This window comes from Mixophyes fleayi, chromosome 11, assembly GCF_038048845.1.
Source record: "Mixophyes fleayi isolate aMixFle1 chromosome 11, aMixFle1.hap1, whole genome shotgun sequence".
In the NCBI taxonomy this organism is placed as follows: Eukaryota; Metazoa; Chordata; class Amphibia; order Anura; family Limnodynastidae; genus Mixophyes; species Mixophyes fleayi.
This window is the reverse complement of record NC_134412.1, coordinates 17,176,298-17,202,074: the sequence shown is the minus strand read 5'-3', so window position 1 is coordinate 17,202,074 and position 25,777 is coordinate 17,176,298. Positions and strand designations below refer to the sequence as shown.

Genomic DNA, 25,777 nt, shown 5'->3' with positions numbered 1-25,777 from the left:
TATTAAATAGGTCACCTATAAGGTGCTTCTTTTTGCCTGTTTTTAAGTCACCGTAGAAAACTCTGGTATCAAAGCTCTTACCTGAAACTCCAGAGGGTAAACTTATCAAGCTGTGGGTTTGAAAAAGTGGAGATGTTGCCTATAGCAACCAATCAGCTCTCCGCAGTCTACACTGAGTAATGTGAAACTGATAGATCAGGTCAGGTGGAAACTTCGTGCTGCTTTTATAAAGGGAGCAGAACTTCCTTGTTTAAATTTCAGAACAACAGACAGCAGAGGTGACAGGACAATGACTGAGCAGGACAGATAGAGGTGGGCCCGGGATCACAGAGAGGGTAGGAGACCTCAGTAGAGAATATTATTAGTGTACAGTGTGATTGTACTGGCTGTGTATATGTAGACTACTAACAGTACCAGTTGTGTTGGGTGCTGGGACAGGAAACAATCTATTTATTACAGCGAGATTCCCCAAACATGTGGGAACTAACTTCTATCAGACTCATCATACTGTATTATGTGTTATGTTTAGTAAAGTTCTTGTTTTATAGTTACACAAGTGGACATTGAGCTGTTAAGAAGAGAGTAGATTCTATATATTGCTTTTGTTACCATGTAACATGTAGCCACTATGTAGTGATAGCTTATGAGTGTCAGTCCATGCACTATTACTGTGTGATATCATATGCTGCCATGCACTTTTATACACTGGTCTGTAATACCATGCAGATATTTTGTTATTTCCTTTGCATTGCATACTGATCTGTGTTGCACAGATTTCCCACATGTAATAGCGTTTGGTTGTTTCCTTTGTAATTCTGTGATAGTTCTATTAAAATCTTAGCCGAGACTCTGCTTAGGAGCTTATTAATAACATTTTAAAGCAAAAGAGAATATAGGCAGGGGCAGATCAAGAAAATAATTTTACCCGGGGCGATTTAGGGGGGAGGGGGCGATTTAGTCCCCGCCCCTTTTTGACAGCTAAGGCAGCTGTCAAAAAGGATCCCCCCTGGATCCGCCACTGAATGCCGATAGCCCAGTGACCCAGCCCAAGGTAACTCACTGTGGTACAGATACCCCCCTCCCCACAGCCCAGCCAGACACAGGTTCTATGTGTACATATTTGTTAAATGCAGTTTATGGGCCTGATTCATTAAGGAAAGTTAAGCAAAAAATTGAGTATGTTTTCTTACTCAAGTTTTCTGGACAAAACCATGTTGCAATGCAAGAGGTGCAAATTAGTTCATTATTTTGCACATAAGGAAAATACTGTCCGTTGTTTTTTCATGTAGCACACAAATACCTCATAGCTTTATTTATACACTGAAATTTAAAGTTGATGTAGGACATGCCCTACTCCAAATATAAATCTGCCTTCACGTTTTAAATTTATCTTCCCCTCCAATGCAACCTGGTTTTGCCTCACTTAATTGTGTTGAACTTTCCTTAATGAATCAGGCTCTAAATCAGTGTAGGGTGATGATTGCATAATGCTGAAAACCTCAGTGTGTCAAAGGATAAGCTTGCAATCACGTGAATGGGGAGAAAGAATGTGTTAAGTTATTCCCTAGTGACAATATGTAATAGGAGTAGAGACCGACTCACTGGCACAACTGAACAGAGCGGTTGTAGTTTATGACCCTTCCCTGTGCCTTGTCTTCAAAAAGGAAGAGTTCTTAATGGATCACATAGAAGGAGACACAGCACCACTGGGATGTCAGCCTGTCACTAAAATATTCACCCAAATGCAGACGTTTTGTCCTATTTTGACTTTATCAATTCAAGATAAGACCTGTCCTGATATAATCCCATTAGAATTAAGGGTGCCCTTAAATAAAAGATGTACAATTTATACATTTAATTAAATGTCAGCTATAGTATATTTGCAATATTGCAAAAATGTTCTTTGAAAAATAAGTGACAATCACCAAAACGTTATATATAAAAGTGGGTTTTATTTCTTTGTTTGTTGGCGAATATCTTCCACAGCTCTCAAGGTAAGGCCTCCAAATCTTACATAGTTATTTAGTACTAAAAAAGTAACCTAATTAGACCACAAAGCGACAGAGCGACGAATATTGAAAACATAATTTTTGGGGTTGCAAACAATTGTTTGACTGCTGGCAGGAAACCTCCCCACAACACCACATAACAACCACGCTGTTAATTTGTTCTAAAATGATTATTGGAATAAAAAAGTTTAAACTAATAAATTTAGTTCATTATTGAGTCATAGGCGCAATAAAATGAATTTAATTTTGCTAAAATAACATTTTGTTTAGCTAAAATTTAATTTTACTTGTCTAATCAGAGCTTTTGTATGTTTTCTAAATAGCATTTTTGGTCTATTTACCAAATAATTTGCTAATCTATAAAATATTTATATATAAAAAATGCTACACATTACAAGTCAATAAATAAATAAATAAATAATGAGAGAGTGTAATATAGTTTAACCCTTTTATGACCACCCATGCTTTTTTATAGCGAGTGGACATGGAATATTAACCTATGCATTGTGCTTTCATGATGCATAAGAAGAGCACGTGCATGCTTTTAAGTGTGAGTGCACACTCGGAGCAGAGCAGTCAGTGCCTCCGACCGATAGAATATTGTGCAGCTTTTCTTTGTCACTAGAAGTTACCACCTACCTGCACATGCTAGTATCTTTGTTGTAATGCTTGTCAATCCTAGCATCCAGCATTCAGATAACCCAGTGTAGGATAGACTACTATTACCTAGGTCAGTGATATGACACAGACTTACTTCTGGTATTTCCGAAAAAAGGTCACAAAGTCTTAAAACATGTCCATTGGGAAATGTTTTCCAATACGGTAATCAATGCTTCAATATTCAATCAATATTGAAATCAATTCCAGCCGGCTTTTCATGTGAACTAGAGATGTTCACTGACCCACGTGTTTTGATTTTGGTTTTGGATCTGGATTAACTTCGTGTTTTGGTTTTGGCAAAACCGCCCTCGCATGTTTTGGTTTTGGATCCCGATTTTTGTCTAAAATCCTTATATTTTTGTGCTAAAATCACATAATTTGGCTTTTTTTTATCCCTACAATATTATTAACCTCAATAACATTAATTTCCAACCATTTCCAGTCAATTTTTGTCAAGTGACAAGAACACTGCTACCCCTCCTGTTTCTGTATGAGCAATGGCACTGAGCAATGTCACTGGAGAGTGGAGAGTAGCACTGCTACCCCTGTTTCTGTGTGAGCAATGGCACTGGAGACTGGAGATTGACAAGAACACTACTACCCCTGTTTCTGTGTGAGCAATGGCACTGAGCAGTGTCACTGGAGACTGGAGATTGACAAGAACACTACTACCCCTGTTTCTGTGTGAGCAATGGCCCTGAGCTTTGTCACTGGAGACTGGAGAGTGACAAGAACACTACTACCCCTGTTTCTGTGTGAGCAATGGCACTGAGCAATGTCACTGGAGACTGGAGAGTGACAAGAACACTGCTACCCCTGTTTCTGTGTGATCAATGGCACTGAGCAATGTCACTGGAGAATGGAGAGTGACAAGAACACTGCTGCCCCTGTTTCTGTGTGAGCAATGGCACTGAGCAATGTCACTGGAGAATGGAGAGTGACAAGAACACTGCTACCCCTGTTTCTGTGTGAGCAGTGGCACTGAGCAATGTCACTGGAGACTGGAGAGTGACAAGAACACTGCTACCCCTGTTTCTGTGTGAGCAGTGGCACTGAGCAATGTCACTGGAGAATGGAGAGTGACAAGAACACTGCTGCCCCTGTTTCTGTGTGAGCAATGGCACTGAGCAATGTCACTGGAGAATGGAGAGTGACAAGAACACTGCTACCCCTGTTTCTGTGTGAGCAGTGGCACTGGAGACTGGAGAGTGACAAGAACACTGCTACCCCTGTTTCTGTGTAAGCAATGGCGCTGGATCTCCTGGGGAGGGAGGTACTTATGGAATCCAAAACCTGCGAGATCCGACAACACAACAATGACGTTTTGCCTCGATTCAGATCCGAATACGTGCGAAAGTACCGAGACGGCTCGCGAGCCTACAAAGGATCCCCTAAGTTCAGGTGGGCTCGGTTTTCAGAAAACCGAGCCTGAGCATCTCTAATTTGAACATGTCACTGACTTTCAGTATATAAAGAAGGCACTGACTTATTTTCAGTTTAAAATGTATCAGTAAAATATACAGAAAGAATATAATATAACCATAATACAATAGCAATGCAGAGCAGAATGCACTTATTTAAATCTGTGTCCTTGATTCATGTACTTTACCATTTTTTTCCTGTCCGTTATAGTGCAAACACAATCTCATTTCTGTAGCATAGACAAGGAACACAGAATGAATATATTACGTAACCACGGTTACTTTAGACATGTGGCATAAAATATGTTGATTGAAGAAAAAAAAATTGGAACCTTCACCAATATTTGTATATAGTGCTGTGCAAAATTTAAAGCTGCACTGTCACCTATTAAAAGATTTAGTGGAAGCCTAAGTTGAAGGCCCGGGCCCTATGGTTCCTCCCACAGCTAATTCAAAAATCTGGGGAAGTGGGGAAGGGGAGAGATTGCAGCTTGTGATTGGTCCTCCCTCTCACTCCCTCAATGCAATATAAAGACGACTAACAAAACAGATTTATATATTTGAATATATATTTGTATCTCTATTACAGCACTGGCGGATGCCTGGGACAAGTGGCGGTAGGCTGCCCACCGGGCTCCGATTAGGATGGGTTACATGTACGTATCCTTGTTTGCTAACAGAGTTTGAGCAATTACCTTTGCCATTCTCCATAAGATCGTCAGTGAAGTTTTCTACAAATCTACGTTCAATGAACGCAATTGCCTGCTATTCACTCGGGGAAGGAAGGGCTGGACTAATGTAGTACAGTGAGGACGTGCTGAGGGTATTTTGACGCAGATGCGGCCAAATCAAGTTCTTGGGATTCTCGTAAGTACGTTTAGTTTCAGCAGAATCATTTGCCCCAGCTACAGGGCAGGTGTAGGTGCTGAATGATAGTGATGACTGACACAGCATAGTCTTTCTTTTAGTGAATACACGTATGTGAGGCACATAACATGTGTATGCAAGTAAGACAGACTTTACAAAGGCTATGTGCAATATGCATTAAAAGCATATTTATGTATGTATTTAATGTAAAAAAATATATTTTTATTACACTGTTAATATTTGTTCATATATTTTAAAATAGAATATTTTTCACGGATTTCCCCTTTATAATACAGGACTATCTGGGTTATTAATGATTCCCCATAACAAAAGAGATTTGGAACCTTCCCTGAAACACTTTCAGTTAACTATCTTATTGTTCATAGAATGCACATTTACTTCATATTGTTTATTAAAGGTTTTTGAATCTTATTATACTATATTACTTTTCTCTCTCTGATTAATTGTTTATTGGACACCAAGAGGTACCAATATCACCACCACATGGAATAGTAGACTTGGTAATTACCGATAAATCCTGATCGTTCATTTTTTAAAGTACAGGGCCAATTGATATTATATTAACCCCTGCGTATGCTCATACATGCTTCACCATTAGGGTGACTTCTGTATTATTGCATTTTACAAGTGTCAACAACATGTATATTTGAAAGACGGCTGCCGCCTTATCTAAAACGGAATGAATGTAAGGTATACACGAGGGCCTTAACGCCATCAATGGTTGTGGACTTATATTCACAATTTATTGCAACTTTATATGTTGCTAGCACTGTAATACCTAATTTTTCTTTGGATATATATATAGGGGACTCTGAAATACTCAATATATTAGAAAAAGGAAAAACTAAATGACTGAAAGAGACATGTGTATCAGGAGTGTGTTTCACACATAAGTTCCTGTGCATCTAGTAGTTTCTAGTAATAGGTAGTGAGTGGGTGGCCAAACAAAGGTTATAATCATCAAAAAAGTCATTACATAATTGTACAGTGCTATCTTGCTTATGATATATGGGACAATATACCCACTACTGTAAATTAAAGGGATAGTATAAGTGAACGAGTAGTTTCATGACAATATAATTCACAAGAGCTTTCATACAAGTCACAGATCAGGTGACTTCTAATATATTAATACATTACATACAGTATATTAGAAGCCACCTTGGTGGCATTATACCTAATTAACGCTGTAGTGATGAAATAAGTTCCCTCTGTTTGTACAGACGAGTTTATACATATATTAGTATTACTTGTGTATAATATATAAATAACAAACAGACCATAACTTCTCTGATTATCTCCTGTAGGGAACTTGTCTTCTGGAGGAACACATGATTATGGATTATCGGATTTTTGCATATAATTTTTACATTTCGACACAAAAATTCTATTGCCAACCAGCCTAACGAGTAAGCCTTAGTGGCTGATGAAGATGATCCATAATACGATCTGATAACCTGAAGCTCTGGTTGGCTGCTCAGGAAGAATGAATTTCCGCTCGGTCACCCTGCTGTTTGCAGCCTTGTTCATCCCACCAGTCACTGGTTATGGGTATAGAAATTGCATTAAAATGTTTGAAAGCGACAAAACTTTCCTTTGCACACACCGGCTCGAGGTGAAAATACACAATGTTGTGTCCGACCTTCCCAGTGCCACCAAGAATCTCACCATATCGCTCAACACAATCAAAGTGTTGCCTCGTGGAAGCTTTGGACATTTACCTAATCTTCTACAATTGAGTCTGATAAATAATTCCTTGCATACGATCAACTCTGGAGCCTTTGATAATTTGGCGCTTTTAGATAACTTGGATTTGTCTTATAATAATATATATAGTCTACCCTTGGGGGTGTTTGACGGGCTGGTAAGCTTAAAATACCTCCACCTTCAAGAGAACTCCATTGCTTTTATACATCCTGATATTTTCAGCCCAGTCCTTGGATTAAGAAGTCTCAACTTGTCAGTCAATTCCTTGTCCAATTTCAGCAAAGTTGTACAATCTATTCAACCGTTGCGAGAACTTAAATATCTCATTCTGTGCAGTAACAACATCAAGCTCCTGGCTCACACACACAGACTCCCAAGCAATTTGACGACACTTTTCCTCTGCAAAAACCACCTACAGGATTTGAACTGCCACCAGGATTTGTTCCTCAACATCACATACCTTGACCTCTCATACAATAATATGACCTCCCTTTCCTTGCAAAAAGTCAATCTGAGTAATGTTAATTATTTAACAATAGCATCTAATCCGCACTTTGACATTCTGAAATTCCTGGAGAGTTCCAGCATACAACCAGAGAAGATAGACTATTCCGGCTTGCATTTAAACACTTCTGATAAATTGAGTACATTGTGTAATTATTTAAGAGATAAGAATATTTCCGACTTAAATTTACTTAAGAACGGTATTAAGAATCTGACAAAAAACGTTCTTGAACATTGTAGTTTGAGTAAGGTCTTGGATTTATCGGGGAATAGGCTTAAAAGTATCAACTGTTTGACATTCCTGAGGCAGTCCAACTTTACGTCTTTGATTGTGGAACATAATCTCTTAAAGCAATTGATAAACTGCTACAATGCATTCAAGTTTCTACAGTTGGAATTGATTTCTGTTCGATATAATAGGATATGGACGGTGGCTGCCCATGCTTTTGCCTTTGCTCCTAATTTGAAACACTTGAAATTAAACATCAATAATATCATTTTTTTGAACGAGAAATCTTTTGCTGGGTTAGAAGAGCTGAGGACACTGCGTTTAGATAATAACTTGATAACAGATTTATACCAAAGCTCATTTATGGATTTAAAAAAACTCGAAACTCTTAATCTCAGGAACAACAGAGTGTCTGTTATCTTTCAAAATGTATTCCACGATCTGGTGAATCTCCACATCTTGGATCTTGGAGGCAACAAGATTACCCAGGTTAAAAATGGGTCGTTTCATGGATTGAAATGTCTTTCCAAACTCTATCTGGATAGAAATCAGATTAAAAGTATTAGCGGAGGGATGTTCAACGGTGTGGAGACAACTTTGCAGGTTGTAGACTTTATGTCAAATCAACTGTGTTATGAATCATTCGGAGATTATTTTTCACCCTTCTCTAAACTTCAAAATGTCTATGACTTGAAGCTCCAGGATCAGCAGCCATACGGTTTAACGGTCATCCCGAAAGGGTTCTTCACAGGATTGACCGCCCTACGATCTCTTTATCTATCATGGAACAGACTGACGCAGCTAAGTCCTGACGTATTTGATGACCTCACACAGTTGACGCATCTTGATTTGGCGGAAGACTGTAACGGAGTCCAAAACCTCCCACCAGGCATTTTTAAGAACCTAGTCAACCTACACGTCTTGAACCTGGAAAACCTGTGTCTGCAGACTTTGAAAAAGGATGTTTTTTTAAACCTTACCAATCTAAGAAAACTTCAGCTAACAAAGAATGGTTTACGGCATATAAATGTTCAAATCTTAAAAAATATGACCAGCTTGAAGTATCTGGACTTACAGAAATGTCCGCTAACCTGCACCTGTAATAATCAAGAACTGCAAATGTGGTTGAACCAGTCCGAAGTGCAGGTTGTGTATGCCTATAATTTAACGTGTCCCCAACATCCACATTCTTACTTTCATGATTTTGATATTAATGACCATGTATGTGACCTTAAAAACATCAAACTAACACTATTTTGCTGCACTTCTATCACCTTGTTGTTCTTCATATTCATACCAATAATCTACAGTAAGTCCTACTGGCGCATCAGGTATAACTACTTCCTTTTTATCTCCTGGCTACACGAACACTGGAAGTCGGACAAGGATCTCTACAAGTACGATGCCTTTGTGTCCTACAACACTCAGGATCAAGAATGGGTGTATCAAAAGATGCTACCTATGCTGGAGAGCTGTAATCCTTCCGGAGGACTTCGACTTTGCCTACACCACCGGGACTTTCAACTCGGCAGGGACATAGTAGACAACATTGTGGACAGTATTCACAACAGTCGAAAGACCCTCTGCGTGGTGAGTAGGAGCTACCTTCAAAGTGAATGGTGCTCTATGGAGATGCAGTTGGCCAGTTATAAACTGTTCGATGAAATGAGAGACGTTCTTGTCCTAATATTCTTAGAGCATATCCCGGACAGAGAGCTCTCCACCTACCACAGGATGAGGAAGGTGATGCTGAAGAAGACTTACAACACCTGGCCGGAAGAACCTGAGGCGCAAAAGCTGTTTTGGGCCAAACTTGTAAAAGCATTGAAGGGTGGGAACGCAGAAGATGTTGAAAATAGGTTATTGAGCAGTAATGAAGTGAGCCCCCTCATAACAAGCTGATGCCTCAATGTGTTGTCTCTCCTATTACCGCGAACATTCCATTTGGAACCTTGAAACCATTGCAGAGCAATGTATTGTAAGACAAATATTGCATTGCTAGTGATACCATAGTGTTTACAGCCATGTCATTAAAAAGGTCTGTTACTAGGAATTTCAATAAAGGGTGCTCCATCAGATCTCAATTTCTGGTCAACTTTTATTCAAATTACAGTTCATTTAAGAACAGTGTACAAACAACATTGCACTTCTAAAACACCTTCTATTAAAAGGAAATGATGACCTCACTGACCGACCAACTTCAGCTGTGATAGTGATATGGCCAGTGAATAAACACGTAAGTGAACATATTTGTGCACTGTAAAATCCTGCCCCCCATCTGTCTTTCCATGCCAAGAGCTGTGAGCCTGTGTTTGTGTAACTGGCAGCCATGCTTGATGCCCCTCTAGAGAGATTTTGAAAAGGAGATAATGATTTGTAGGACACTTCAAGGTACTTAACTTGCTATTTAAAGTAAAAAATAATAAACCTATGTGGGACTGTTTCTTAATAAAGGGGAAATGATTTTACAAAGTGTCACTGATAGTTGGCACCTATAGCCCCTAACCAGGGTGTAACTAGCAGTTGCTGGACCACATAGCATTTTGGTTTTTTGGGGGGCGGGGGTGTTATTGTGTACTGACCATTTATTTATTATTTAATAACTTCTCTATAAAATCTCTATTTTTCTGCATATTATATGAAATTATTACCATTAATTTGTATTCTCTAGGCTTTATAAGGTAATATTTATTGAGCAGTGTTTCAAATACATAATCAACTTAGTCAACATGATATGCTGGGAATTGTAGTGCTTCAGGAACCACCGACGCATGGTGTGCTCAGATGCTTTATACCAGCAGTGTCTATTTTAATCTCTGTTCTATCTCCTTCATAACCTCATATATGCTCCCAATTTGCCTAATAAGAAATTCAGCTCCATCTGTACCCGAAGGCTCTTACTTTCTATATGTTCATCTGAAGGAAAAGAAAACTCTCATGACTGCAGCTTCATGTAGATAAACACGATGACGTAACCACAGACGTGATTTATTCTGAAAACCTCCGGGGACGTTTTCTCTTATGAGTAAACATGAAATAATAATGAAATTAATATATTTCACAGAGTTCCTGATTTGGAAGTTCCTGCTTTATTCTCTCAGTGGCGCAATGCAAACTGCTCATGAATTTGCAACGGAAGCCGCCCGTACTGTGGTTCGTTATCAGCCGCTGTCTAAGATACCGAGGGCGTCATTTAGCGTTAGGAGCAAAGGGAAAAATTGAGCAAATTTGCTCCTGGGCAAACCATGTTACACTGCAAGGGGGTGGACAAATGTATTTATTTATTTTGTGCATGTAACATACAAATACTGCTTTGTTTTTGCACTGCAATTTAGAGTTGAGCTAGGACACACCAAGTATAAATATGCTTGCAAATTTTACATTTGCCCCCCCCCCCCACTTGCAGTGCAACATGGTTTAGCCAAGGTGCAATTTTGCTAAATGACGCCATATGTGGCTAGTACTGTATTACTTATACTGAAAAATACCTTGCCTGTTTTACAAGGATCGTGGCAGTACATGTACCAGCGCAATCCTGATACCACTATCGCCATCTCAGAAGGCGTTTACCAAAAGATATTCATATTTATTTGTGGGCAGCACGGTGGCTCAGTGGTTAGCACTTCTGTTTCACAGCACTGGGGTCATAAGTTTGATTCCCAACCATGGCCTTATCTGTGTGGAGTTTGTATGTTCTCTCCGTGTTTGCGTGGGTTTCCTCCGGGTGCTCCGGTGTCCTCCCACACTCCAAAATTATAATGGTAGGTTAACTGGCTGCTATCTAAATTGACCCTAGTCTCTCCCTCTCTGTCTGTCTGTGTGTGTGTGTCTATATTAGGGAATTTAGACTATAAGCCCCAACGGGACAGGGACTGATGTGAGTTCTCTGTACAGCGCTGCGAAATTAGTGGCGCTATATAAATAAATGATGATGATGATTGATTTATTTAAATAAAGCTGATTTTGTTTTCATAAGGGGAAAATATATATATATATTTTATATATTTTTATATATTTCTTTATTTTGACAAACATAACTGGAATCCCAGTTGCAGATGTACCAGAGATGCCCTAAGACCATTCTTACAGCATTGGACAGCTCTATTTTAATGGTAAATTGCAGTAATATCAGGGTTTTATTTTGGCGTTAAGCAGCGATCCAAAAACCTGTGTTTACACACCATAGTAATAAAAAGGCTATATCTGTACACACGTTTTAAATTTTCCACCTGCAGTGCAATATGGTTTCGCCAAGGTGCAAATGTGCTCATTTTTGTTTTGTTTTTTGCTTTGCTCCGTTAATGGGGAACCAGGGACCTCTGGCTATGTCACAAGATTTAGATAACTGGTCTGCGATAGAATTACTGTGGTCGCAGTAAAGCTAATATGGTAGATAATAGGCATACATGCCAGAATTTTGGGGAGTGGTCCCCAGAGATTAGGGCCAGACAACGCCTCTCCCTGCTGCATCGTCAGTAGCCCCGCCCCTGACTCAATTATTTCACTGCGCAGCTGGGGGCGTGGCCATGATTTATAGTGTCATCAAGCCCTCCCCCACACACGTGTCCTTTGAACCACACCTCTGGGATCTCCTGTAGGGGAAAGTCCAAAAAGTAGGTATGATATTGGGGCAATGGTTGAAGTAGGGGAAGGGCCATCCCACCACTTCACCTATCGCCTTGTTTGTAAAACTATTAAATTCTATTTTACTTACATTCCCGTTACATTTTTCATACTGCTACTTCTAACTTTTCACTGTTTTTGGGGGAACCCGAAATTTACACAAAGGCACGGGAAGTGGTGGGAGAGGTACAGGGGGGGCGACCACTAACAGACTGTTACTTCTTAAGGGGGTTGTCTTTATACTTAATGCATTTGATTAGTGTACTGTATTAGTGCTGGGTGAGGATTGTGGGAGATGTAGTCCAGCAGTCACAGATGTGTTGTAATGAGAAGGGTTTTATATTGTGCTTAGGGGATTCTTAATCATTCATCTTAACCTCTTGGCAGCCGCACAGAACGTCTGTACTTTGCTTTTCAGGCTGAATAGTCTGCCAGAGACCCGACTAATAGAAGCAGGATGCTGATTCAGCCGGAATTTTTTGCTGACTTTCAGGTTTCAACTCTATTAGAGCCAGTGGCCTAAATATATCAGAGGTTTATCAGATGCCTCAAATAGCCCCTGACCCCCAGTCATACAGCAGAGAAAGCCTCTGATTGTTTCCTTGTATAAGCCCAGATATTTTACAAGCAGCGCTCAGTAGAAACCAGTTTAGTTAATGAAAGTGTAACCCATACTTGCCAACTTTTCCTCATTGGCTTCAGGGACATCCTGGGGGAGGTGGGCGTGCGGGGGCGGGGCTTGACAAATTGCATAATTTAGGGCTAAGATGATGCGATATTTGCGTCATTAAGCCCCCCTCCGCGCCACTTATCTATTGCAAGAATGAAAACCGGGAGGTTGCCCTGCTCTCCCAGGAGCCCGGGAGGTCTTCCAGAAGTGCGGGAGTCTCCTGGACATTCCAGGAAAATAGGCAATTATGCGTTAAAGAAAAGCAGCTAATGAATCTCTAGAGACTGAAGTGTCTTTTACATTTCTGTCTCCATTACTGAAGTCATGTTTTCTTACCTGTCAGTCTTTGATTAAATCTTGGTCTCCATGAAAATGGCCACCTCCATAGGCATCAATACATGGACATAGGACACAAATTCTGAACTGTATCATCATGCCACAGATGGCGAAGCCAACCACGTCTTGTACTGGCTCAGCATCAGGGAGAATGCCAGACTCTTCAGGGAGTGAGGGAGATCACCCCTATTTCAGGGAGTCTCCTGACACTCAGGGAGAGTTGGCAAGTATGATGTAACCCCATGTGGGGAATCTAATTGGCAGGTAGTCAGGTGACAGTAACTCACAGCGACTGATGCCAGATAGAGGCCATACTTTTTTTTCCCTTTTCAACTAAATTATGGTATTAAATGATCGTAAAATACAAAGATACATTAAATGACGCACGGCCACCTCCTCCATGTCCCTCAACTGTCCCATGCCAAACATGGAGGACAGACAAATAGACGGGTACACGCACATGTATGGAACACACACAAACACAGATACGCACACATACAAGGACGGACACACACAAGTAAGTAACCGATACTGAGAATTATATTCAGAGCTATGCAGAATAATATTAGTAGTCCTGTGCAGTTTACATGAAGCTCACGCAAAGCAGGACAAGGGGTCCACTACACAAAAGGACCAAGAGCCACAAAGTGCAACGAAAGGGAAAGTAACCAGAGGCCAATCAGCGAAAGCGCCTTGTATTAGACGCGGACCACTATGTTTTCGTGACAACTGTGCCTCGTCTGTAAAGGAGGGAGAAAAAATAGTAGCTGTTGCCGGAGAGCTTAACACTTTAACCCCTAATAAGTAAGGGCATTGTAACACATACAAATAAATTGCGTTTAAGTGCGTTTGGCTACAGGGCCTCTCTTGTCTTGTTCAAAATATGGCCACATATAATACACCTCTTCCCAACACACTTGAAACACCCAACTGGTTTCTTAGGGAGCCAGTCTTCATTTGACCGCCCCACCAAATTATATGGTTCTTCCAATAGGCTGGATCCTCTTACATCTGTACATACCGGCATGTCGCTATAATATAGACATTTAAGAGCAAATATCTGTTGATGACAGCATTCATTGTTGCTATATATGTTTTAATTGCTGTGAGACATTAATAACGGTAAGTAATTGGCTAATCAATTAAAGCTTAAGGAATCCCTTGTTTGCTGTGATAAAGTGTAATTAAATTCACAAGAAAGGAGCTGTTTCCTAGAAGTCTATGACCGTGTCGTCATCCGTTCTAAGCTTCTGGTTTAAAAAATACCTAATGCCTGGAAATCCCCTTTAAACTATAAGTAGATTTAAAAACTTGAACTGAAACTGCTTCTTTGATAAATCTTGAACATAGATTCGCTCTACCGTAAATACTGTACTGCAATTCTGTGATAGAATTCTGGGGTAAAATTCGAATTGCAGCTATCAAGCTGCAATTCGCCCTTTTCAGCGGTTTTCTCGGGCTAGTTTGTACCCGCCGATGTATAAAAGTTCAAGTTGATCAGTAAAGTGATGTAACCACAATGGAAACGCTATAAACCGCCGTCTGTGTCCATTCTAAGAATACAAGTCGCCCTATGTAGGAAACGTTGATTTTGCAAACTCGCCCCTAGATTCCTTGTTTAGTGGGGCAAAAATTATTATTAATTATCTTAAGGGGGCCAAATTATTTTATGAATAAATTGTGCCTTAAGTATGTACTTTAAATTATGACCCTATCTGGTATTATTAAGTGTTGCCAAATCAGAAAAAAAACTATTACTGTACCACTGGTAATGGTTATTATTCCACTATAATATAATAAAATAAAAAATATTTCCTTTACATATAATCATTAATGAAATTTGACCCACTAATTTATTCATAAAATAATTTGGCCACAGTAAGATAATTAATAATAATTTTTGCTCCTCTCTATATAAGAAATCATTATTACCCTAAAAACTAGGATTGTGTCTCCTGTTATGTTAAGGGAGGCCAGATACCTCTAACACCATGCTTATTTTTTCTGTTGAATTTCGGGTGAGTTTCTGTTCCTGTTAAATCTCCGGCAAGTTTGGCTAAACCTCCGGCAGGATAGGTGTTTTAAAATCGACACACATAACCGGAGATTGGATTTTGTTATGTCAGGATCACAAATGTATTATATATTGCGACTTCAAATCGCTGGTGATTTCGAGCGATTTTCAGTAATAATCTCAGCTTGATACATTTACCCCCAGGTATTGTTTAATCCAGGAAGTACAAGACGTGCAATGATATGATACGCTGTAATCACAGCAAACGTTACTTAGAGATGCCATAATATTTACATTGGACCTAATTAAAATGATGCAAAACAGTCTCAAGTAAATAACTAAGAGCAGACATATATTTTTTAATCATGTTTTCATTTGTCAAGAATAGTCACTAAATAGGTTTCTGATATTTCATTATAATTATATAACGTTGCACTTTAATTTTAACATTCTGTTCTGGTGCCCCAGAGGATGATGGGAATTGTAGTTCCTTCTCTGACACCGTGTAACACAGACGGTGTTGTGCCCAACAAGGGACAAAGAAAGACTGGGTTACAACAAGTCACTGTGTGGTCATGTGAAATGTGAAAAACACAGTCACTAAGGGTGATTGATTTTCGGACGTAATGACCTGCAGGTGACTTGTCTTGTGAAATGATTTCATTTACTATTACGTCTTGATCAACTTTGTCAGATTTTGCTGAACCTTTTTATTGATGAATGACGTTATTGTTTTAGAACACACTGTTAATTAGGATTGCTTGTAAACAGACTGGTTTTGACGTGTTCCGTATTCATAGGACGACTGCCAGTTTGACCTATTAAGCCCATACTTGCCAACTCTCCCGGAATGTCCGGGAGACTCCCGCATTTTGCAAAAGTCTCCCGGACTCCCGGGCGAGTGTGCAATCTCCCGAATTCTGCCCACTTCACTAGGAAGTGCCCACTTCCTAGTGAAGTGGGCAGAATTAGATCCCAAATCGGGAATCTCGGCGTTTAGCAGGGGGCGGGGCCGAAATTACGCGATTTTGGCCGCCCCGCCCCCCTCCACTGGCTGGCTCCCGGAAGGAAGCTGAAGAAAGTAGGTAAGTATGATTAAGCCAATGGTTAATTCTGAATAGACCAGTCATAATAAAGATAAGCAAAATATTTCAACAAATTTAGGGTCTTGTGTAGAGTCAGGTGAGAGTCTATTTGTGTAGAGCAAAATATAAATTTCACTACTACGCGTGCGCACAAAAAAAAGCTCTGTACGCCGTGTAAATCACATTGTGTGTATACGACGACTTCATCATCATCATCATCATCATTTATTTATATAGCACCAATATATTCCGTAGCGCCTTACAATTGGGGAATTACACTTAAAGAGGCGAATCGAGGGAGGCAAGGAGAGTGCAAACGTAGGGCAGGTACAGTAAGGGCACGTTCAAGTAAATGCTAATATTTTAAGCATTATGAACTGGAGGGGTTAATACACAATTAGCCAATCATCATCATTGTTAATCTTGTTGCTTGCCCTAATGCAAAATATACCCTCTTGATAGGTGTATGTGTCCATGTCTAATTGAGTCACATGTATGTAAACACACCCTTACAGTATGCTTACAGTATGCTTGCCCCCCTTCCCTCTCCTGGTGCAGGGAGACGACTGTCAACGATACCCAAAAATCTACATGCGGACATAAGCATACTCATTTTTGGAGTGTTAATAATATTTAGCGTAGTCATCCCAAGGTTGCATTTCAGCCGATAACCTAATAGTGGGGTGAACTCTTCAACCAGGTAGGTCACACTGTTGCCGAATCCCATGGCCAATCTCAATGCAGCTGGGGTCGCCCGCCCTTTTAAAAATAAAAAAACTGCTTTACAATATTTATAAAGATATAATCCTTACAAAATACAGCGTAATATGAAGACAGCTTTATACATCTTCTTTTTTACTTGAAGTTGTGTAAATCTGTGTTTAATGCTGTCAGAAGCCCCAATATCTTGTTTCCCTCGGCTGTAAAGAGATCTGGCTTAAAGTCTCACCCATGTAAGTGATTGTACTGGTATTTTTCAATTTTTCAGTTCTCTGCAACTCTTCCCAATGTCCCTGACAAACTTATTTGTACTGAGCTCTCGTCTTCCCGGTAATAAAACTAATCCCTGAATCCTCTGCTTGTAAGAAAGTATAGGTAGCACACAAAGCTACAAATATAAACAAGCAAATGATGCTTTGTGATGTCTCGCATCCATTTTTACAGGAAGCGCAAGAATTAGCGCCTCAATGGGACTGCGAAATGGCAAAAACTTGCATCTTCTGATGGGTGAAGCTAGCAGTGGGCAGGTTGGGGCTTTCCCTCCTCTCATATTGCGCCCACATACCAAAATACGTTTTTATTTCCCCAGAAGGAGAGAGGTCAGGGAGGAGAGTTAAGCTGGGTACACACTACAGAAATTTCAACCAACTTTTTATGCCGAGCGATTTTACATGCGATCGATGTTCCGATCGCTCGGTCCATGGACTGCATACACACTCGCCTTGTTTAGGACGATAAAGGGAAGAGCGGACGTCCCTTTAGCGACTTTTTACAGCCATGTTGTCGAGAGCAATGACTGTAATTTCGTACTCACTGTTGTGGATCGGTCGGAAGTTTATACACACTACACAGCGGAAACGAGATTGGAACAAAAATATTAAACGGTACGACCAACCAAATAAGGCAACAATCGTCCATTTGGGCAGACTTTCGACCATCGCGTCACTACACACACTGACCCGACTTTTGAACGAGCGTCGTATGTCAGCTGATTGAGCCGATTATTGGGCGAAAACCGTGTATGGTGTACCTAGCTTTAGATTTGGGTGTCTTCTGCATAGAGGTGGTATTAGAGGCTGAAGGAACATATTAGTTCAACAAGAGATAATCCATGAGGCCTCCACCCAGTACAGAGAGCAAAATATTATTTTTATTAATACAAACTGTGTGATGTGATTATCAGCTGTTGGTCATTTTCATACTTCATACTTCCTAACACCTCAATTGGCCAAAGGGGAATGTATAAGATTTGTTATATATAACTATTCTCTCTATTGATCTCTATAGTTAATCGCATTGTCAGTATAGTCTGACAATTTCCCCAATGCTTGACAAACAACGAGAGGAACATGCAGAGTTCATGGTTTGTGAAATGTTTGGGAAATTGTCAGTGTATAGTGACACCCCATCCGCTATAGAGATTAATGATCCCTATTTTCACAGCCTCTCAAGCTGCCGTCTGAAGTAAACGAACCAGGGGGGATAACAAGCTCCTACGTGTATCTGCCCTGAAATACAGGCTGTATAGCTGGATTGTTTTTTTAATAAGTGTCCCCCATTAATCATGAAATACATAGATATAATTCTGAATGTGGTAAAGTGTACCCCCCGCAGTGAAAATGTTGTTTTGTGACGTAAGGCGCCTATATTTGCTCAAATACACTGGCTTTTATGGGAAGCGCCAAATGATTGCAGCGCATACAAAAGTTTGGGTGAAGTTATTTATTAATGATACACTATAAACAACATATTAAAACCATCAAAAATATAAAATACAAATACATAGGGTGTTTAACGAGAATAAAACTTGTCACTTGTAATTGCTTATTACGGAGTTCAGCTTCTCACAGCAGTGCAGAGTCTGTTAATAGGGAGGAATAATTTCAGATCTTAGATTTCAAAGTTCCTGTTTAGCTCAGATGTGTATTCCATCAGGAGGTAACGAGTACTCCGTGACAATTACCTGTTGCCAGGGATTCCATGTGTAACTTATTAACAAGGGGCCCCACTGAAGCAGAATCGTAGGAAATAAACTTAAAGTAGAAACATACACAGATTTCTTCTAAAGGAAACTAAACTACTTTTCAGTAACCTATACACCAGGAATATTGCGCAGATAGTAGCTGAATCCTTCTAATCATAATAGCGGTCTGGGCACCCGTGGAACGTTCCTCCGCCTGTTAAGCTGGGTACAGTCCTGCAGTGTGTAACCACTCATGACCGGCAGTGTCCATAGATCTCTATGGAGTGTGCAGAGTCACTATTATTTCAGCCGATGGTTATGACAGATGAGCGGCCTTGTAAAGGGAAGTCTCCCTTTACAAGGCAGCTCCGCTTTAAATTTAAGAGCTGAAGACGCTGAACTCGCCGGAGTTGAAGAATCCGGAGGTTCATACATTTACCTCCTGGAGGTAAATCTTGTAAAACGTGTACAGTGTGTACACAGGAATTTATTTTTCTCTGTTGTTGGTAAAATCGTTCGTCTCAGGCAGTAGATATGTAGATGGTGGGAGACTTTATTATATTATACATTTGTCGCAAGAAAATTACCAAATTAACGTCTCCCCTTATCAATACCTATCACTGCGGTCTGTGCCCTCTCATATGGAGACTGCAGACAGGGGAAGAACCATGGGGGAGGCGACCGGGGCGTACCAGCATTTCCGACTAACGTGATGTGACCAGGCCCTTGTGCCGTGCAACCACCCCACCTTCTCGTGTGTGTCCCGAATCTTCATTCACAAATGTTGGGCAGTATGGTTTGGTGGGTGTGATCATTGTAGGCCTAGTCGTTCTGGGCGGTTGTCTTGAGCGGTCAAAACTTTGGACTCCGGTCATGGTGAATAGATGGCAGGGAGAAGACAATGGTTTTCAGAATGAAATTTGAAATATGAGAAGTGAGAGTGCAATGTGTAACCGAGACAAGAAGCTCAGTGTATACAGAGAGAAAGGGCGTAGAGGTAACGGATAAGGTTAATGAGTGTGAGTGGAGAATATGTGTGTATTGTGCAAGAGTGAGGATGTAAAACTAATGAGATAAGTGTTAGCTTCACTAGAAGGTGGTAGACAGTGTGGTAGGTGTGAGATTGGCAGGTGGTGGAAAGTTGGTGGATAGCAATGGGTAGGAATTTACATATTCCAGTTTCTGTCCATCTCCCCTGTCTGTCGGATTGTCTAACCTACCTCGCTCACCACTTCCATGGCACAGCTGGTTTCAGGCTGGGTACACACTAGAGAACATGTATCCCCCATGTGTTATCTATAGCAATTTTACCAACCACTGATAGAAAAATAAAAAAGTCCCGATCAGCGTGCCAAGTCATGTGTACACATTAAACAAGTTTTACAAGATCTACTTTCAAATCTGTGCTCTTCACCTGACTCTGCACACTCCATAGAGATCTAAGGACACTGCCGGTCCTGAGCGCATCCACTCTGCAGAATCGGAACGACATCGTTCCATCGTTGAACAAGATTTTTAGTCTGTTTATGAAATCAAATGAAATGATACAATGTGCTTTGGAACGATAATCGTTCATTGTTGCAGTGTACACACTAATGCGACATCAGGCCGAACGGTCGTTTATCGTGTGATTGGCCGATAATCGTCTGACAACACTGAAGTGTGTACTCAGCCTAAGTGTCAACATTGCCTGTCACCTGGCTGTTAAAGGGGGGTTGAAGTCTGAAGTTGGGAAACAATGCATTGAACTTTAGAGCCAGATTGATGGACCACATTGAAACAAATTTAAGCATCTCTACTTAGAAGCTTGCAGATATCACTGGTTCCGTGACTTAAAGTGGCTCTAAAACCAGATAATAAAAACATATATGTTACAACAACTCATTGAAAAAAGGCTTGTATATAAAATCGGTTTAAAAAAAACATGCTAGCAGACTTAAACCACTTATGTAGTTTCTGCTTTTGCAAACCTGCCAACTATCACGATTCTGGATCCCGATTCCTGGACTGCAAAAGGGGTGGGGCTTATCAACAAGTGGGTGGGGTTTTAACTATTTTTTTTGTCCACATTTGTAGGCTTATTTTGCCCTGATTTTGTGATTCTCAATGTTGGGAGGTTTTGCTACATGGAGGCAGCCACAAATTCATCTCACAATGAGCCTTATATAGAGTCATGAATAAAGTATAAGGAAAAAAAAAGAAGCAAATTTGCTCCTGGGCAAACCATGGTGCAATGCAATGGGCGAATGTGCATTTATTGTTTTACATGCAGGGTAAGTACTGGCTATTTTGCATGCAGCCAACACATACTGGGCAGCTTTATTTTTGCACTGCAATTTATAGTTGAGTTCGGACAAGTCTAAATCTGTTCTCACATTTTAAATCCGCCCTCCCCACACACACCCTCTGCAGTGCCAGGGTTTGCCAAGGTGAAGATTTGTTCCATTGTTTTGCTTGCTTCCTAATTGATAGATAAACAGATATAGGGAGTTAACACAAAGTCTATCACAAACATTGCTGCAGTGTCTCTTTATTCTATTCTACTTCTTCGAACATTGGAACTAACATGTAACTGAATACATTGTGAGGTTCTGTACGCCAGTTCCTATACAGCATATTGTTATTTTAATATATATGTCGGGAAATCGCTACCACTCAGCACTAAGCTTTAAGGAACTGGACGCAAATCGTGAATTTGAGTTTAATTAGAAATTTTTCGAAGAGTTCATCCCGGGTTGTGAAACTGTTTCAGTTCCCTGTAATGGTTTCAGTTATGTAGCTAGAAATATAATGTACTGTGCAGGGCACATTAAACATCTCACAGCGTGGCTCTCTAATCCGCCGCTCTGCTCGATATCAAACCTGTGTTGAAGCCAATTAAATGTTTTCTGCACTGACGCGGGATTAACAAAGCCGGTTTCCTTTCTTCGTCTCTTCTGGTAGAGGAAGCAAGATCAGAAGGAAACAACACAGGGAATTTTGAATCATGGCTTCAAGAGAAATTGCAGACTGATGAGAAAACGGACAGTTATATAGATTTATTTGAGAGTTTGCTCTTTGAAGTTGTGATAGAAGAGTGCTTGGCAACTTGTGGCATCTCCAGCTGTTGTGGAACTACAAATCCCAGCATCGTCTTACTGTGTACCATGCAATCTGTACATATCACATGAATGTTGCTCACCCAGGGTTGTTTCTCCCATGGGGCGAGGTAAGAACCTCTTCTCAGGTGACATTGCTAGAGGTGGCAGAGACATGGTTCTTGGTATGCCTCCTTCCAACTAACTCACATCCTGTTATTACCCAACAGTTACAGTCACCAGAGCTCTGGAATAGTTGCAGCAAGAAACACAGGGTGACACCCATCACCAGTCCTCCTTCCTACAAGTCATTGTATGAGCAGCTCGGACCTAATACAACGATTGCAGAGAGAGTGCAGCTTATGTCATCCTGTCTTGCTGTAATCAGAGCGTGGGTGATTACTGCAGTGCCGCTTCGAGCGGCATACTGGACCGGAACACCCCTATGCGTGCCTTTGTAACAATCATGTTGTGTACTACACTACAAAAAATAAAAGAGTGGATGTTTGGTTAAGTTAAGGGGCACTGACTGTAGAGCGAAGACACTAAAAGGCTTGTTGGAGATCCGGGTTTGATTCCTGGGATCATACCCATTGTAAGTATAATTTACAACCCTGGTGTGATTTCTGCACACAGATTTCCCAAAATATGAAATATGAAGATATTTTCTTTGAAGTTCATATTTCTATATACCTGTATAGGCAGCCTTCAAATGCTGTCTTTGTCTGCAAGGATGACCAGCTAAAAAAACTACCTTGTGTCAGGATATAGCTCATTGCAGGGATCTTTGAGGCTGCCACAGGTGACACTGCTATCTTTTAACACCGGGATGTGCAGAGCCACCAAATAAATATACAACAGTCCTTCTGATGTCGCATTTTACACCATAGTAGCTTAATTTATCAATGGATTCAGTTGATATATCAAATAATCACTGCAGTTATGATTTAGGCCATATTCTCCACAAATATGTGATGGGTTAACCCTTATAACTGTAAGCTCTCTATGTTCACGACAATGTGTATAAAACAAGGTCACTCTCATGTCTAACAGACCCAACATTCACAAGTTGGCTGGCTCAATTTTATCTTTTCTTAATGATAATATTGCCTGTGGACGTCTCGGTTCTATAAGAGTTGAGCAAAGTTTTTAAAACTGTGAAATATTCGTCTCATTTCATATTTGGGGGAGTACTTTCAAATGGTTAATCGGCAGAATTTAGCCTTAAGCGTTGTCAGACCAACTCCAACCACAGAACGGAATGAATTAACCATCGTCCTACCAGCTCTATTCATCTATATCTATATATAGAGAAATTTGTTTGTTTGTTGCCGAATATCTTCCATAGCTCTCAAGGTAAAGCTGCCAAATCTTACTGTCACGAAATTAAGGGTGCGTAGCTTACTGGTTTTTGCACTGCTCAACCAAGAAGTGTGGAGTCTAACGTGCCCCAGGTCTTCGCCAGGGACCCCCGCAAGGGAGTGTGGACTTTCCTGCGAGAGACACGCAAGTCGCGCTCCTCAAAGAGAGCAAGCAGAGAAGTGTTTAGATGGAAGAGAAGTCAGGCGGTCCGGGTCAAGCCGTGCTATCAGAAGGTGCCAAAAGGGAAATCCGTAAGCGTGGTCAATAAACTAGCCGGGTCGGGTATTAGGAACACAGGAGACAGGAGGAAGGTCAGGAACAGAGCCGGGTCAAACACGTGGAACACTGGAAACAGGAGAGTAGTCAAGGACGTAGCCGGGTCATACACTGGTAGGCACAGAAGGTTCAGAATAAATATATATATATATATATATATATATATATATATATATATATAGAGCGCTGGAGTTCAGGAGACCTAATAATCTGGCACTCACTAGGTGCCAGAGTTGAGTATAAATAGAAGAAGGGGGCAGGGCTACCTATTGGCGGTGGTGACGCTGAACACCACCGCCAGAGACTGAGAGTGGCGTCCCGTTGCCTAGCAACCAGACGCTTGCAGGCGGAGGACAGACGCCCGTCCCTGTGCGGAAGACGCAGCACAGGGACGGCGCCTGACACTTACATAGTTATTTAGTATTAAAAAAGTAACCATAGCGTCAACGCGACAAAACGACAAAGCTACAAATATTGCAAACATAATATTTTGTTTGTAAACAATTGTTTAACTGCTGGAAGGAAACTTCGCCACAACACAACATAACAACAATGCGACAAAGCTTATTTTCTAAATAGCATTTTGGTCTATTTACCAAATAATTGGCTACAGCCGCTACACATTACAAATTGGACTCGAGCAAACTTACCAAGTTGTCTTCTGAAAAGTGCCATTTAATTAATTGAATTCTGAAAGAAAGACTATGGATGACACGAGAGCCCAAAATTAGATTTTTTTTATTATTATTTCCTCACATTCTGCTGTAGGGAAATGACTGGATCTAGTGTAATCTTCATATGCGGATGTTGTAATACAATGAAGATTGCTGTAGGGTAATCCTGGGATTTGACTGCAATCCTATTCTTAGTTTAGAGCGATAGGCTCAGTGATTCTTTGTAACATTCAGTATACAGACAGCATCCTATAGGGAGCTTGGCTTAGAAGAAAGAAATAGAAATAGCAATAGAAAACTTGGCAGTCGCATTTATAGTGTAGAAATATATATAGTGCACATATGTAGGTTATGTCTATCGAGAGTACAGCAAAACTATATTATGGTGAGAGCTGCAGATGTGCAGGAAACAAAATGAATATTATTTATAAATGAGTTGATATTGCAACACCTACCTTCAAAACAAATGCTGCTGTAGAAGGAGACTTCATGTTAATACAGATGCAATATGAGCACGAAAAACAAACAAACAGCGACAATTTCATATATTGCACCCTTAAAGGGACACTGACCTCAAACATTTTTTTGCAAAAGGGGAATGTGTATGTTGGACATCATTTTATGTTACCCCCTCTATGCAGACTATGAGGAAATTTAGGGACTTTAGTCTACCACTGGCTCTCTCTCTCTGGTTCGGTCCCACCGCAATGACATCATACTCTTCCTCCAGTGATGTCACACATATCCCTTGCCATTGGGACATGTCCCCAGCTTTTGTGCTGTGAGAGGACCCTATTTGATTGACAGAATCATGGGATTATGGGGAGATTTCTTTCTCTTATAATGCATACTTTCCTACTCTCCTGGAACATCTGGGAGCCTCCCGAATTTCATGGAATCCTTCCGGAATCCCGTGAGAGTAGACCACTCTCCTGGATCCCGCCTCTCTTCTTCCCTCCCACACTTTGGGCCTTTCCTTGGGGATTTCTCAGAGAGCCCAGAAAGCAGGCAGGTGTCCTAATGCAAATGATGAACCTGTACTAACTAAATGGTGAGCTCTAGCCCTTATTCTAAGGGGTCTATTTTTTGAAGTGGTGATTCCGCACAGTTATGTCCACAATAAAACACTTTGCTAATTTACTTCCTGCGGAAGGAGGGAGAGAGAGTTGAAGTCAAGACTCCCCAGTTGACTTATAAGAAAGTCTGAGAAAGTAACAGGAGGGGGAAAAACAGAATTCATAAATATGTATTGTATAGCTCCATGTAAGAGGCAACTAACCATTTATGTGAAAGTCATAAATCAGCATGTTATACTGACTTAAGGAGATAATAGGGCCCACTGCATGGCAGATGCAGAGTTTCGTTTTCCCCACCTCTGCCCATGACACTAAGCCCATTTTCTGATAGATCATAACTGGGAGAGACCCATCAAAATAATGATTATTAGGGGTTTGCACAATCTAATTCTAGTTCTACAATCTGTTTTTGACGAGAATCTTCCATAATCTATCTCAAAATAGGCAACATTGGCAGTGCACTGACGTATACCTTGAGATCAA

General features: G+C 40.5%; 1 protein-coding gene across 1 annotated transcript; it reads left to right on the top strand.

The window, feature by feature from the left end:
• Nucleotides 1-265: 265 nt before the first annotated feature.
• On the top strand, nucleotides 266-9,502 carry LOC142107584 (uncharacterized). Its single transcript, XM_075191091.1, has 2 exons — nucleotides 266-335; nucleotides 6,286-9,502. Exon 2 carries the CDS (start codon nucleotides 6,465-6,467, stop codon nucleotides 9,318-9,320), a length of 2,856 nt encoding a protein of 951 aa, XP_075047192.1. The 5' UTR covers nucleotides 266-335; nucleotides 6,286-6,464; the 3' UTR covers nucleotides 9,321-9,502.
• The last annotated feature ends 16,275 nt before the right edge of the window (nucleotides 9,503-25,777 follow it).

Bases quoted from the DNA above. Each gene is read 5' to 3' on its own strand.
- LOC142107584 (XM_075191091.1), top strand. From the start codon at position 6,465: ATGAATTTCCGCTCGGTCACCCTGCTGTTTGCAGCCTTGTTCATCCCA.